General features: G+C 41.9%; 1 protein-coding gene across 2 annotated transcripts in view; it reads right to left on the bottom strand.

Annotated features, from left to right (window-relative positions):
* Positions 1-3,578: 3,578 nt before the first annotated feature.
* CAMKMT (calmodulin-lysine N-methyltransferase) overlaps positions 3,579-16,525 on the bottom strand; it is a 422,283-nt gene continuing 409,336 nt past the window's right edge. The window contains exons 10-11 of one of the 2 annotated variants that reach the window (XM_017862708.1): positions 9,534-9,665; positions 3,579-4,141 (exon numbers count right to left, since the gene is read on the bottom strand). In XM_017862708.1, coding sequence (XP_017718197.1) covers positions 4,064-4,141; positions 9,534-9,665 — 210 coding nt within the window. In that variant the 3' untranslated portion in view covers positions 3,579-4,063. The remainder of the gene's footprint in view (positions 4,142-9,533; positions 9,666-16,525) is intronic. The other variant, XM_017862709.1, reaches the window with a different exon arrangement.

Genomic DNA, 16,525 nt, shown 5'->3' with positions numbered 1-16,525 from the left:
AAATTGTTACATGACAAACTCATCTTCCACCATTATCATCTGCTGTTTGTGTTTAACAACAGGAGTCCCGCTCTAACAAAACTGTTGTAATGGCTGTACAAATTACTCAGCTGAAAGCTTTTCACCAAACAAAACAGTATTAATCAGCAGTTCTTATGAAGGTGCTAATTAAAAACAATTTTCTTCCTCAGTTTGCAATACTAAAGCCATCTTCACTTGCACAGTTTCCAATATACAGCTACTGTATTTGCTCACACTTCAGGCCCTCTATTAACTATTGAATTTCCTATTAGCCATTTTATTACATTTCTGTTTACGAGCTTGTTGACATTTTAAAAGTCACGGTATGATCTGTTTTATCTATTAAAAAATGTATTAATTGAAAAGTCAGGGGGACAAAAAAGGCAAAATACAGACTCCAAATGCACAGACTTTCAGGGCAGAGAACACTGTGAGCATTTAGCCACAGCCTGGAAGGTAAGCTCTCTCGGTAAAATGAAATCTGAGAATTAAAAGTGGCATTTCAGGCTTAATGGTGTGATAAACACTAACAGGCTCCTTCCTAATTTGGAAATAGTCCACTCAGGAAAACATATTTACCCTGCCTAAAATCAGCCTGACTTTCAAATCCATTTCTTCTCTATGGCATACACTCAACATAATTATGTTTCATACAGCCTGAACTCAGGGGATTTTGATCTGGGATGGGGATGTACCTGGAATCTGGGGGCTGGAGCCCATATCTCGGATCTAAATAGCTTAATGTTTCCTGTGAGTGTGTGTGTATATGTTTGTACATATACTTTGACTCTCTCCCCTATGTGGGCATTCTGCCCCACCCCCAGAGTCCAATGAAAGGTTCTTGCCAGACAATGCGAATGAACTGTCTGGCATAGATTGGAAACAAGTCAAATGCTGACTAAGCACAAAGACAAAAATCCATGGAAGCTGGGTTCCTATTAAAAAACAAAAACCACCTAACCCTCATGAGAAGGTATGTCCCACTTTGGTAGTGGAGAGATGGAAAAAAACACCACCACCTCCTGCCTCTGGTATTAAAACCAGGTTCTTCAGCTGTCAAAAGCAGTTAACTAGTTTAGGACAGACACCTGGCTGTTGAAATAGGGCTCCGGAGGGCAACTAATCCTTCCATTCACTCAGTTAACTGCTGGATCCCCCAATTTGATTCAACAGGTATGCAGTGGTAAATTCAGCCCATACTGAAGCCAAAGGGAAAATCAGCAAGGGGCGGGCAGCTCTTCTCTGAAAACACCCGAGGAACTAGCCAGAAAAGCTTTTATGGCCCTGACAAGTTTTCTGCTGAATACTGAGCACCTAAATTACCCTTCCCTAATGGAACTTACATTTTCATGCTCAAAAAGCCAACAAAATACACAATTTATACAAAATAGCATCAACCTCTTAGGTAGTCTTTTCTAGCACTTTTATCCCAATTCACAGCATATGTCTTGCTATAAAGTAAAATATATTTCTTATGACCAACTTGTATGTAGCTATTCATCTCACAGCATTAGAACTGACCATCGGCAATATTAGAAACATTCGTTCATCCAACCAAATCTACTTAGTATGACAAAGGAAAATCATGAGTTTTATCAGAAGATAAAGGTACACAAAGAAGAGAAATATCATTATTCTTAGGATTTCCTAAGCAGACAGGCTTCTTTTCTGAAACAAACACATGCATAATTACATAGGCAATTATGGAATGGGCCATTTCAATTGCAATTGACACAGAGAAATATAAAGTTCAAAAGAAATGTAAATGGATAAACTTTTAAAGCTGGTCTATTTCACTTTTCAAATATCGGCATTCCATTAAACTTTGGGAAAATAAAAACTGTAAAATTATTCAATAATATAGAACATTTCTTACAAACTTTCAAAGAACCTGGTCTAGAGATATTTCCAGGTGAGGATCCCATGAAAAGCAGATCTATGAAACCCTTTACGTCGTATAGGAGATTCTCTAGGTTTCAATTACATAAGTGAATTTCCTTACTAGGTATCTCTTGGTAGCAACAGTTCAATTCTGAAACACTGTTCTCAGGTATTTTAAAAAACGCATTCCTAGTTTACTTTTTAAAATATAGTATCTCCCAGAGACATAAACACTGGATTTCTCCACCCACAACACACAAATGCAAATTGAATTCTTGCCAATTCATGTATTTTCTTGAGAGAAAAAGAAAATATTCTCATAATCCTGCTGTTCCATATTTAAAAAGAAAAAAGAATAGACCATCTTAGGTGCTACTACAGGGATGCGTTTTCTTTGTCTGGCAGATTTAGTTGCAGGTTTTACAGAGGAAATGTTTTTGCTGTATTTTCACCAGTATAAATGGAATGGCTTGTGTTGCCTTTTAAAACATGCCAAATTCTAATTTTTAAACAAGAAAATATGAAGCCAGTGTGCAACCTATGCAGTCGCCAAAGGAGAGCTGCCACTAGCTGAACTACTCAGCTAAATGGCTGGTTTGCATTGCCCTGGTCTTTATCTAGCACTGAGAATAGACTGCTGTTTTATCCAAAGAGGAATAAATTGCTGTTATTGTGATGTTAGCCCATCACTTGGCATTGCAATTCAAGTTTTTGTGAGAAAGAAATGTATGATCTAACTGCGACTTGACCTATGCCTTCTGAGATCCATCTAGGTGCTCTAATGGAGCAGAAAAAGTGGTGAATACAAGGACATGCAAACTGATGGTGAAAAATTTGTTTGATGATAGAAGTGAGCAGAGAATACATTTGAGAGTTGCTGCTTTTATGACAGCTAAGTTTGTTTAACATGCAAAAGGATGGACCCCCAGTCTCTCACCTATCACTTTAATTGTATCACACTGAATACATGTTTTTGCCTCTTCTAAAGATATGAGGATATATAGCTAACCTACTAATGACATTACTGCTAAAGTGGGCACAGATGATTCCTTGCAGATAAACATCTGAATTTCCACAAAAGGCATTACAGCATCTCATGGATGCACTAGGCAAGGATAAGCTTGGGTTCCCTGCAGAAAAGTCATTCTCTCTTAATCCTAGGTAGCACCTATTAAATGTTTACCATACACTTGAATCACAGCATATAACAATATATACTTACTTTAAATAAGATAATTGTGTGATTGAGTTTTTAAAAAACTCCCCCTGGTTGCAATCTAGTTTATCAACCATTTATTCAAAATTTCTCTGGGAAGGACCTATTTTGAAAGAGGCCTGGAGAACAGCAGCAGTTAGATTTAAGCCCTGATAAAGGCTCACTTTTCATTCATAGTCAGAGCCTAAATGTGCTCTTCTTGTACCTAAACAGATAATAAGCACTCAGCACACTCCCCCTCCTTGACACAGCACACTGAGACTAATCACACATAATTGGGGAGGAGGAGCAGAGGGCTGGCCACGCTATTGTGTCCAGAGGACAAACGGTCAGTTTATGAGGCTTTGGGCTGATGTAGTCATTTCTTATACATCTATAGGGGAAAAAAAATACTGTTTAAAAGGAAAAAAAGAAGGAGAGAGAGGGATAGAGAACGGGATGGCAGATTTAATACAATTAATTGGAGGGAGATAAAACGATATGCTTTATTTTTTTAACCAGGAAAGAATCATGATATTTGCTGGGTTTACTGATTAAAAACTACCACCACCAAAACAGAACAAAGACCAAAAAAAAAAAAAAAAAAAAAAAATATTTAAGGAGGGATGGGTATCATCAAAAGAAATTCTCTCTCAATTAGAGGGAAAAATATTTAGGTCGTTCACCAGTCAAATTCAAGTCACAGATAGGCAGCTTATACATATTTAAAGACAAACAAAGGTTTAGGGCAGGAAGAGCAACAAGCAGAGTGTAAAAAGAGGCAGGGAGGGAGCTGGAGAGGGCAGCTGGGGAATAACGTGGGTGAGGACAGGTGGAGTCCATAGCCCACACGTGAAACGCTGCAAAGGGGACAGGCAGGCGATTATACCCATTACAGATTTCTGTTTTGTAAAAATATTCCCTGTGCACTTGATATTTTTCTTCGTCTTTGAGAAGCTTAATCTTCTATCCGCGTTTGGTTAAAATAAGCAGAAGCGGGTAATGAAGGTTTTCTTCATATATGTCCGGGTTTTCCCTTTTCAACTGAAAACAATAATAGAAAAAAAAAGGTAAGGGGACTCCAATTAGGGATCTTTACCAGTCATTATTAATGTTGAGTATCATGACTTTTACACCAAAATATATAGTTCTGGAAAAATAAATCACAGAAAAGCAACTCAAAGTAGTTCTCAGTGGCACTAGTGTCACAATTCTATACATTAATATGGGGATTGTCTTTGGTGGGGGTGGGTAGGGCATTTTTTCATAAATACCCCAGCTGCATTTTGACCTCTATAAACTGTGAGGCACTTGACTGAAGGCAGAGCTGGGGCTCATTCATCGTCACCTGACTGGTCATTTGACATAGAAGTTTCTGCTCTCTGTACCCTCTGCCTCTGACCAATGCCACACTATTCAGGCAGGTGGGCACTTCAGATCACTGCCTGGAGTCCGTGGCAACATCTGGGCACAGGCAAAGGCTTGTGGGGCCCAAGACACTGCAAAGGCTCTCCAGGTGCTTCTTAGGGGTTTTAACATTAATAATAAGTCACTCAAAAATTCTTTTCTCTGAGGAGAACATATTCCAACAATTAGACTAGTGACATTCCTGTCGATACTGCGCAGGGAAGTTCTGAGGATCTTGCTGTGATAAGATTTTAAAATCCAGTCAGGTTTCTCACGTCTAAAGTACACTTTTTCTTCATTCAGCTGAAATAGTTTTAAAGTTATATTTACATTTATCCTAGCAACTAATAATTTGCGATTTATAAAGACAAAATTAATATTTTTGAAGTTGGAATTCATGAGCCAATTGTAACTCCTTTTTAGATTATAATAATAAAAAAAAATTCTTTTAATTATACATGGAGCCAAGTCCTTTATTGTTTAAATTAGTCAAACACCACCCACCCTAAAGCAAAATGAATGGCCTCAACATCACACTCTCCCAGGGTGGTCCCTCTGGGGCATGTTAACTTGAATCTTTTCGAAGTGCATGTTCCTTCTGAATCATATTCCCAAACCGTGACATGGACAGACTGTCACTATTAAGGACAGGAGTCATGAGCCCACCTCCCCTTTTCCGCTGGGGAACGTAAAGCTAATTCAGACTTTACTTTCTAATCCACTTTTCCAAGAACTGACGGTGGTACAGTCACTGAGGTGACTTCATTCTGTTTTCTTAGATGGAGTTTGTTCTGTGTACAGATGATTTGTTGTCTATTTAGAAAGATCCTTGTGGATTTTTGCTGCTACCAAAGTAGTGAGAGTGTTAAACACAGGTCCTCCAACCTTACTATTTAGTCTAATTTTAGAAAATGCCGAGAAAATGGCTTCACCAACTTCCCCGTCTATACCCACTGACCGGGACTTACCAACTGTAAATACCTTTGTTGCCAGTTGCCCTAGTGATTGAGGGAGCTCACTGAAGTATTTTATAGAGGGAAGAGAGGGCCAAGCTAGCTCAATTCTTTCCTCAGGGATTGGGGATAAGGGAAAGTTGATTACTCAGTGGCAGTCAGCTGACCTACTCACTCACAATGCACTAATATACAGAGACTCAAATGAGCTCTTTATAAAGTCCCTGAGGTAATATGTGGGATAAATAATTCTTCTGTAAATATGGGTTAGAAATCACTTTTAACTTGGATTCTATGCTGACCTCTGGAGGCCAAAGCAGAGGCTTCGTTGCTGAAAGGGGCCAGGGGCCAGCCCCGTCTTGCCTGTGAGACCTTTCCACAATGGGGAAGAGCTGACAACCCTCAAAGGCAACACTATAACCCAGGCCCGGATCATTTCTGAATCAAGCAGGTCTGTTATGTGAGGGTACTTGAACACACACAAAGCACTTAGCCAATACTTGCTTCGATGGGGGAATGTTATGAGCTTTAAGAATAATTCCATTTACCCAGGCTGTACTTCCTTGCCCAATTAATAATTACAATTTTAACAAATATCAAAAGGCACCTTGAAAGAAAATGAACAAAAAGCAAATCATGAATAAAACAATTTTTCAATTTCATAGGTTAAAACAGGGTCTTTGAGGACTAAACTAAATTATATAGCTACTATTAGTAGCATTATGCTTTACTTCATAATTGGATGTAACACGCTCAGCCTTACTACAGCGTGAACAGCAGCAGCAGGAGTGGAGTTCAGACTGTTTACCCTTTACAGTATCCACAATTATCAACAGCACACCACACAGATTATAAGCACCAGCCACTTGTAATGTGGCATTTTGAATAGATAAGGAGAAGTGCAATATGGCCGTGTTTTTAACACAATGTACTGACTTCACAGCCCAGCCCAAGCCTATTTTCAGAGCAATGTACAAAATACAGAAAATAAACACTTCAGGGTGGTTTTGCGAAAGTTTAAAAAAAAACCCACGGCATGTAAAATTATATTTCAAAGAACATTTGCATGAATGAGAGTATTTTTACCAACTAGTGTCAAGCCAGTTGTAATCTCGAAGTCATATCTCTGCCTTACAAAACGATTTGCTATCTAACCATCCGAAAGGTTTTGAACCACACTATGAGGGCAATGAATTTCATTCTCAGCCTTGAGGAGACCCAAAGGCTGGGGAGGAGAGGGAAGTGTTTTATTTTTCTCCCCTTGCAAGGATGGACTGAAAAGCAATATTTTTAAAACATACTACACCTTTGGCTGCCTGGTTCCCGAGCACACTGGCTGCATGGTGTGGGCACAGTTTAACAAAAGCACTGGCAGAAAAGTGCAGAATGGCACCGTTTTGATTACAGGCTTGCTTTTTAACGGAAATAAAATTTCACAGTTAACAATGAGAGGTGAAAAGTTTAAGAGGCAAAGCTGTTCCTCCTGATCACTGACTGTTAATCAGCTTCATGGGTGGTTGCCTAAATCTGTAGATTTTTTTTTTTTTTTTTTTTTTTACCTTGTTCTATTGCCGAATAACTTTTTTTCCCCTGTTGTAAGAGGAGGAGTGAAAAACTCGGCTTCGAAGGCAGCTGTGTATGAGTGACGCGAGGCACTAATGCAGAGGGCAAAATTAAAATTCATGAATCTCTTCACGACCATTTGTGTAACAAGATTAAGACGGGACAGCGGAAAAGAGCGGCATTATCAGGCGTCTTACAGTCCTCCAGCTGGTTACGCTCTATTCCAACACAGTAGGGCTAAGAGGATAACACGCAGCCTGAAGGAAAACGCCGCTCCTCCATTGGGGAGCAGCGCGTCCCAGGGACGAGGGGGCTTTGGCCAGAGACGGAGAGGAAGAAAGCTGATTGCCGCTCAAGATGGAAAACTTTTAAGCCCTGGCTATTAGCACGCGGCCAACAAAAGCCGCCAGGGTGGAGGCTCCCGGCGGCCGCGTCCCGGAGCCCCGGGCGGGCAGGCAGGGCTGGAGGGGGCAGGGGTGCTGCCTTGGGCCTCCGCCTTCGCGCCCTGCTGCAGGGCATGGGGCTGGGCGAGGAGCAGCGACGCTGACCGCTCCCTCCAGCGTGGCCCGCGGCTCACTGCTCCGGCCTCTGGGCGAGCTCCTTCTCCTGCAAAGGAGCACAACTGCACGTGCCAGCCCGGTCAGCACACAGTATCCGTGCTGTTGAAGCAGGCACAGGAGGGACCAGAGGCATTCTTTTGCTAGAAGCAGAATACCACACCAGCTGAAACAGCTCTCATTATTAAAAAAATATATATCATGGGCGCCCGTTTATACCTTTTATCCAGGATGTGCCAACTCTGCAGAGTTTTCTCCTAGGGTTCTACACTCTCCCCACCCCCAACAATGAAGATAACTATTTCTTAGTCCGATATACCAATGTCAGCAAATTGTGAATTTGACTTTTAGCAATTATGACCAGATTTATGTGCTTCGCTTAGCAGGGTAGTGTACAACGTTGGAAATAAAAAGAGGAGGTGTGCTGGCCACCAGGCGCTAACACTCTAAAGTTCTAGACAAAGGAGAGGTGGGCGTGCCTGGCATGTCCCAAAACTTCTCAGATCTTTCAGGGAGGAGACAGAGGGTATCAGGCACAATGCTGAACATCTTTGCTGGTGGAGAAACCCACGCCTTTGCTCTCCTGAGCTGTCACTGGGAAACTAAAAGCATTTGTTGTTCTAGGGGGAAAGTGAATGGCACGACATTGAAGCAGCTGTCAGCTGATCCTTGTAGTTCCAGCCCGACCCTGGAGAGAAAGCCACATTATTCCTTTGGGTGGAGGAGTCCAGGGAGGCAGGAGGGACCCTTTTCCTACCAGGTAAAGCCCCGCTTTTTTTAGGGGGAGGGGTTGAAAAGGGGAAAACATCATTCTAGGCCGGTAAGATCTGAATCACGTACCATTCTGTTTTTATTTTCTGATTGTGAGCAACGGGCCTGACTCCACCAGCTAGAGGACGTGATTTAACTCTTTCAGTTCACAAAGCACCATTTTTCCCCAGAGACTAAATGGAACCTTAAAGATTCAAATAAATAAGTTCATTTCCAGAAAGTGAGAATTTCTTTCTCTTGCTTGGAAGATCAGATTAATTTTGCATATATTTTTCCAAAAGCCAACACACTTCTACATTATATTATAGTCCTGGGCAATAAAGGATGCTGTTCACATTGTCCCAGGAGAAAATTAAGGTCAGGCCTTTATTTTTCTGCAGTTACAACTTGTGAAATCATGACAAGTTAAAATCTCTTGCCAAGGTCAGACTAGCTCAGTGAAGGGAGATATCCGTAAGGCACAAAATTACTGAAATAATACATGTTATACTAGTCACTGTGACATGTATTAGCAAACGTGAGAATCCTGAAAAGTTTTCAGTGAAATACTTGCCTCTCAGTGTCCCATATTGCTCTATACCTATAAATAATGAAAAGGCTGATAACATTGCTTTATGTAAGCAGGCTTAGAAATCACTCTCAGATAAGTGCTTTTGACCTAAATCTTGTAGCGCCTCGATCTGACATATAACCCCACAACTGTGAAATTCTGTATGAGATTTAACAGTCTCAAACTGCCAACTGACCCAGCTATAAAGCAAACAGAGATAAAGATTTACAGTCCAACATGATACAATTAGACATTCACCTTCTATTTATTTCAGTGCGGCTAAGCGTTTAACCTACTTAAAAGCTGAAGGTTTTTCATTAAAATATAAATGCATGTTTATCATTCATTCTATGCCACCTCCCCTTGCATCCTACAAATTAGTCTATTATGAATGAAAAGATTAGTTTGTTTCAGAGAAAGGAGTAAACAGGAACGGTTTCTGTAAAATCCTTCTAGACATGCAAAGATAAAAGATGGCTTTACCACACAAAATAATCAGATACAAATAGCTGTTCAGAAGCAACACACCTAAGGAGTACTTTAATCAAATATTTAGGTTACCTGCCAAAAAGACCATGATCTCTTCAAAATGCAATGTGGATTAAAGTGTTATCTAACACAAGCAGAAAACTAACCTTGGAGTGGAAGTTTGAAATGTGTTCATCATAATTTTCATGTCTTTGGATAGAGAAACCAGCTTTTTCAGCTAGATTGCAAAACTGGTTTAAAGTATTCCCTCGGCGTGGGGCAAATACCATTGCTTTCCCCTAGAACAGTAAAAAGGAAATTCACACATTTTAAAACTGGAAGGTAACCAAACATAACAGACATTGGTCAAAGCATTTAATGTACTGCCCTCAAATAGAAAAACTCGATTGTTCTTGAGATGTCTATGCAGGATGGGCATTCACAATGAGAAAAATTTCCAGGAGAGATATATATCAAATAAGAAAAAAAAAAATAGATTTCACATCCAAATGGCCAGTTGCTGTGTTTTATCTTTTTCAAATAATGCTTATAAAAAACAAAATGTGGTTGAAAGCTGGTGTTCCAAACAATATGCATTGTCTCAGGTCCAATGGGTTAAGCCATTGACTAGATTTGAGAATAACTGGTCCAGGGCAATGCCACTCACCTTGTGACTCCTTAGCACATGCCAACACTTCCCCAACACAGTCCCGGGGCATGTGACAACAGATGCTTACATCTGCTAGTTTATTGTGCCCTGAAAATTCAGTACCAAGAAATCCTTCATAGAGACAAGTAACCACAATTTCTCTTGGAGAGTTTTCACATTTCAGTCCTGCCCCTAGCCTTTTCTGTGACCACGCTGTCAGAGAGAGGCTCCAGGATCTTGGTTTCCAACTTTATTGAATCCTTCATAATGGTCATCACTATAGCAAAGCAGTTCCTCATAGTATTCACATGATTGCTTTTCAAAGAAAGTGGAATAATGAGGGTAAACAGGCTTTTCTAAATAATCCACACAATCTTATGTGATTGTTGCAGTGGGGAGAATGGGAGGACCTGAATAAAGTATGTACTGGATTTCAGAAGACCATCTGATATGAAACTTCACAATGACCATTTGCTAACTATTGGACGCACGTGGATTTTTCCTCCCTCTCAGATGTGTACAGAATGGCCAAACTTCAGAATCTTCTTTCTTTTTCTTTTTTTGTAAATAAAGATGGCTATATGCTTCTGTTACTCTCAAGGTTACACTTCACCTCTGTGAAATGCCTTTTTAGGTTTTGAGGGAATCATGAAACTATATCTGAGTTTCTTATGAAGGGTGGTTTATCATTCACACCAGCCAGCCATTTCTTGAGCACCTGGTAGTCAGACACTGGGCATTCACATAAATATCCTCTCCTTTAGTCTTTAAGCCACCCTATGTTGTATAGTGTAGTCAGACACTGGGCTAGGCATTCATATAAACATCATCTCCTTTAGAGTTTTTTTTTTTTTTTGGAGACAGAGTCCCACTCTGCCACCCAGGCTGGAGTGCAGTGACGCAATCTTGGCTCACTGGAACCTCTGCCTCCCGGGTTCAAGTGATTCTCTTGCCTCATCCTCCTGAGTAGCTGGAATTACAGGCACAGTCCACCATGCCTGGCTAATTTTTTTTTTTGTATTTTTAGTAGAGATGGGGTTTCACCATGTTGGCCAGGCTGGTGTCGAACTCCTGACCTCAGGTGGTCTGCCCACCTCAGCCTCCCAAAGTGCTGGGATTACAGGTGTGGGCCACCACACCCAACCCTCCTTTAGTCTTTAAACCACCTTGTGTTGTTGGTATTATCAACTCTGTCAGTGAATGATCAGAAGCCCCAGCACCAATGCTCTCTCCACTACACTACATGTCTCCTTATTATTAACAGTGACGACAATGATAATGATAGCTACCACTGTGCTAGGTGCTTCACAAGTCCTCCCTTTAATCCCCTCAACGATCTTCTCAACAACCCTGTACAGTAGACATTGCATTTTACAGATGACTTAACATGCAGTGAAGGGTTTGAAGAATATAAGGAGGAACTGTGGCAGAAAGGACTTTGGACTTAAGGGGAGTCTCCACCATTAAACAGCTGTGTCACCTCAGGACAATCCGAAAATCATCACAGAACTTTTGAGTTAGAGGGAACCTTGGAGATAATGTAGTCCAATCTCTCCATTTTGTAGATAAGAACCTTAACCCACCCTCGCCGATCCACTGAGTTTTCTCATTCATCAAATGGGAAGAACAAAGCCTGCTCTGCCATTTTCCCCCCAACAAATTGTGAGGATCAAATGCAGAATGTGAAAATAATCAGAAAGATTATACTGATGTAAGATTAGAAAGTGCTACACCACCTAACAGTGCTCTAAAAATTCTATCAATCCTCTCTCCCTCTCCCCGTCGCCCTCACTTACCTGTAAGAAAATATGCGGCTACACTGTCCTGGGCATCAAGTGTGTTTTTATACTGTGTTTACATCGGCCTGTACACACGCAGGCACATAATTATAGCAGCACCAATCATGCCACTACACTTAAGGTTCTGTCAGCTTTTTCAATATTAATTGCTATTTTCAGGCAGTTTTCAAACTTAGCAGCAAAATTGATTTTTATGTGAAACTAGATATAATACACGGTCTCAGCAGGACAGCAGAAGTCTCCATTAGAAAAAAAAACAACAACAACAGGGAATGCTGGTAGGTCATTTTAGTCATTTCTAAGAGCTGGTTGCCATTCTGGATTTTTGAATAATGGAAGCTGTTTTATTTAAAAGTCACCCGCAAAAAATTGTCTCACAGTAACACCCGAAGAGTCGGTTTTTAACAGCTATTGTCTAAGCTGCATATCATCATGTTCACAAGGCTACAGGGTTCTAGGTTGGGCTGATCCTTGCATCGACAAAGCAATGCATCTCCACATGCCTTGGTTGGGGTGAGCTGTAGGGGACAGCAGCTAAGCATGTGACAGCACTCTCTGCCTAAATATCCCTTTCCTCCTTCAGCTCTCAGTTTACCTGTCCTTCCCTAACCACCCTGTCCAGAATGCAGCCCCTGTCCCATCACTCTCCATTCCCTCGCTGGACTTTATTTTTGTTCTTAGCACTTATCACCAGGGACACACATTGTATCCTTGTTTGCTATTGCCCTGTCTTCTCTGGCTGGAATGCGTACTCCATGACCACAGGATCTTCTAATGTTTTATTCACTACATTTTCTCAGTGCCTAGCACATAGTAAGCACTCAGTCAATATTTGATGAGACAATAAACTAAATCCAGAAGTTGAGTAATCTAAAAAATTTGAGATTTTGGGAATTCAAAAGCCATGTTCTATTGCTTATTCATTTGAAAAGATTTTCCCAAGAAGCTTTTACAGAGTCAGCTGCTAAGATGGGGTTTTAGAGAGCAGCATTCTGTGCACAACACTGTACCCATGAGAAAGAGAAAGACTGGGCAGTAGTTTTAATCTCTTAACTACTCAGGAGTTTGTTTTCTTTTTCAGTTCATTGAATACAGACACCTTTAAGATGTGGATTAATAGTTAGGATGGAAAATAGCCCATCATCCATTCATTCACTGAGCCGTACTGAGTGCCAGCATCTCCCCCTCCCCATAATGAATGGTTTTAGAAGACCCCAGTATCCCCAGGGGAGAGAATACGTCACAGGTGGAACAGTACAATCAGAGGAATATGCTTTACAATTTCAGCCACACAAATCAAAACAAGAAAAGGAATATGGATTTCAAATTAGCCCATCACTTTAGAAAAATTATTTTCAATTTGCCAAAGCACAACTTTCTAAGCATTCCATTGCAGAATTATTTTAAACTCAGAATGAATACTCAATTGAATGTAACACTTTGACTGATGAGCAGAAATTTCAGAGAATTCATTTATTCCTGGAGAGAAGAGGGAGAAGTTCCACTAAACAACAGTGATACTGTTTACCTTGTGAGCTCAGTTGTTGTTATTTTGCTAGACTAATCTATACTTATATATTAAAGGGATTGTACTTCTGGAAAAAAATCGGTATGCTGCAGATTTATTATAAAAGGAATATGCTATGCCAACAAAATGCATTAGGAGCGGGAGACCAAGGCAGAGGAAGCACTATTCTCACATTTAGTTTATTCCTTTTTCATTTCCAGGCAACCAATAATAATACCAATTCCATGTTTAAGCGTATGCTTAGTTTCTATTTCTTTGCTGTCATTTATAAAGACGAGGTCTTGTTATGCTGCCCAAGGCTGCTCTTGAACTCTTGGTCTCAAGCGATCCTCCCACCTTGGTCCCCCAAAGTGTTGGGTTTACAGTTGTGAGCCACTGTGTCCAGCCTATTTTCTATTTCTTTACCTGGTTTCTGAAATTCTGCCTTCACTTGCTTCCTCTCCTGGCATCTCTCTCAGTCTCTCTCAGTCTCCTTTTGTAGCTTCTCTTCTCTGACCTGTCTTTTAATTGTCAGTGGTCCTCAGGGCTCTGCCTACTTTTTCATCATGTTCCATCTAATTCTAGGCAATTGTACTGATGTCCATGGCTTCAGCTATCACCTATACACCAATAACTTCTAAGTCTGTAACTATAGCTTTCACCACTGCCCAGGGCTCACACCTACATTTTCTTTTCTTTTTTTTTTTTTGAGATGGACTCTCGCTGTGTCGCCCAGGCTGGAGTGCAGTGGCCGGATCTCAGCTCACTGCAAGCTCCACCTCCCGGGTTTACGCCATTCTCCTGCCTCAGCCTCCCGAGTAGCTGGGACTACAGGCGCCCGCCACCTCGCCCGGCTAGTTTTTTGTATTTTTTTTAGTAGAGATGGGGTTTCACCGTGTTAGCCAGGATGGTCTCGATCTCCTGACCTCGTGATCCGCCCGTCTCGGCCTCCCAAAGTGCTGGGATTACAGGCTTGAGCCACCGCGCCCAGCCAACACACCTACATTTTCAAGTGCCTACTACATCTCTGCATGTGGGTATTCTGAAAATACCTTTAATCAATTTTGTCCAAAATAAAACTCAATATTCTTGACTGCTAACCCCTGCCCTTCCCAGGGCAGTACCCATCAAATGCAGCACACACATACACATACACTCAGATATGCAAGCTGAGTACCTCTTAGGTACCAAGCACTTCCGTATCTGTCACTTTCGAAATAAAGCTGGAATCTTGGGAACCACGGCATTGCCCTTCGAGATCTCTCAGTGCCACATCCCCCTACCTGCATCACTGTCACTTGCTTCACTTGCTGCAGGTAGTTCTCAAACTGTGTTCTGCATTGCTTCAGGGGTGGCCTAGAGGGATGAGGAAGACCAAGACAGAGGAAGTACCAGTCTCACATTTAGTTTAAAGCTGTATCATTTTTATCTGTTTTGTAATTGGGGTGCTGGCTAAAAAGTGTTGACCAAAGCATTCTGCCATTTAAACAGGGTTTGAAAACCTTGACTTGGCCGAGCGCGGTGGCTCAAGCCTGTAATCCCAGCACTTTGGGAGGCCGAGATGGGCGGATCACAAGGTCAGGAGATCAAGACCATCCTGGCTAACCCGGTGAAACCCCGTCTCTACTAAAAAAAAAAAATGCAAAAAACTAGCTGGGTGAGGTGGTGGGCGCCTGTGGTCCCAGCTGCTCGGGAGGCTGAGGCAGGAGAATGGCGTGAACCTGGGAGGCAGAGCTTGCAGTGAGCTGAGATCCGGCTGCTGCACTCCAGGCTGGGCGACAGAGCGAGACTCCGTCTCAAAAAAAAAAAAAAGAAAAAAGAAAACTTGACTTAGGTCCCACCTTCTTGGGATGGCAGGCAAAGCCCCGCGTGACCTACCCCATGCCTTTATCGCAGCCTCATGTCCTGCCACTCCCTCATACACATCTTGGGCTCTAGTCTGGCCAACCTCATCACAGCCCCCATCTGTTCTTTTATGTATCCTGTGTCTTCAAACATGCACATGCTCCCCTGGTGGAATGCCTCTCTCACCTCCACTTCTCTGTCTGCCTGGTTAGTCTTCCTCATCCCTCAGCACCCAGGTTAGACTCCCTGCCCTTGTGATGCCTTTGCTGACTTCTCTGGCCTCCATACTGTGCCTCCTCCCCAGTTAGCCGCCTCCACTCCCTGTCCCCAAGGGTTGCCCACACCTCTGCTGTGCCAATCACACACCACCAGGTGATCGTCCCTTGCTTGTCTCTAGACTGTGAGCCCCTCCAGGGCAGGATTAGGTCATATCTCAGTCTATGCCTGGCACAGTGACTGGCATCTGAGAGGCACTCAATAAATGTTTGCTGAATGGAACTCTCAAGGAATATCCATTCCATATCCTCTTCTCCATTTTCAGGTCTTCACTAACTCCTAAATGGATGATTCCAAGTGGATATTGATCCACACTGGACCTCTGAGGAGCTTCATTGCTTTCAAGCTCTCCTTTACTCCAATCTACCCTTTATGCTACGGGCAGAGTGATCTTTCTAGAAGGTACACCTGACCACATCACTGCTCAAAAACTTTCAATGGCTCTCCATTGCCATACAGTAGAGCCTGGTCTCTTCATCACAGTATTCTTGGCCATTCATAACTCTTTTTTTTTTTTTTTGAGATGGAGTCTCGTTCTGTCACCCAGGCTGGAGTGCAGTGGTGAGATCTCCGCTCACTGCAAGCTCTGCCTTCTGGGTTCACGCCGTTCTCCTGTCTCAGCCTCCCGAGTAGCTGGGACTACAGGCGCCTGCCACCACACCTGGCTAATTTTCTGTATTTTTTAGTAGAGATGGTGTTTCACCGTGTTAACTAGGATGGTCTCGATGGCCATTCATAACTCTTTAACTTCATCTTCCTGCCCTTCCCCAACCCTAACAGCAAAACCACAGACACTCTTACACTCCAGCCAGAGCAAACTTCTTGTTGATCCCAAAACACATCATGATTTTTCTTACTCCACAGACTCAAAGTGCCCTTATTACTATTTAAGACCAAAGTCAGACACCACTGCCTCTAGAGAAACCTTCCTCAGGCAGTCACTCTTGGTGCTTTCTCCTGGTGCCTCTTTCCTGGCACCCACCATATTGTATTGTAATTCCTGGGAGTTCAGTGCTTCAATAGAATGAGTATCTCTCATTCTACTGAAGGCGTAAATTTGAAAGATTCACAAAACAAATAAAA

Source organism: Rhinopithecus bieti, unplaced genomic scaffold, assembly GCF_001698545.2.
Source record: "Rhinopithecus bieti isolate Rb0 unplaced genomic scaffold, ASM169854v2 scaffold_61117, whole genome shotgun sequence".
Taxonomy (NCBI): domain Eukaryota; kingdom Metazoa; phylum Chordata; class Mammalia; order Primates; family Cercopithecidae; genus Rhinopithecus; species Rhinopithecus bieti.
The sequence above is the reverse complement of the archived record's forward strand: the minus strand, read 5'-3'. Positions and strand labels throughout refer to the sequence as shown.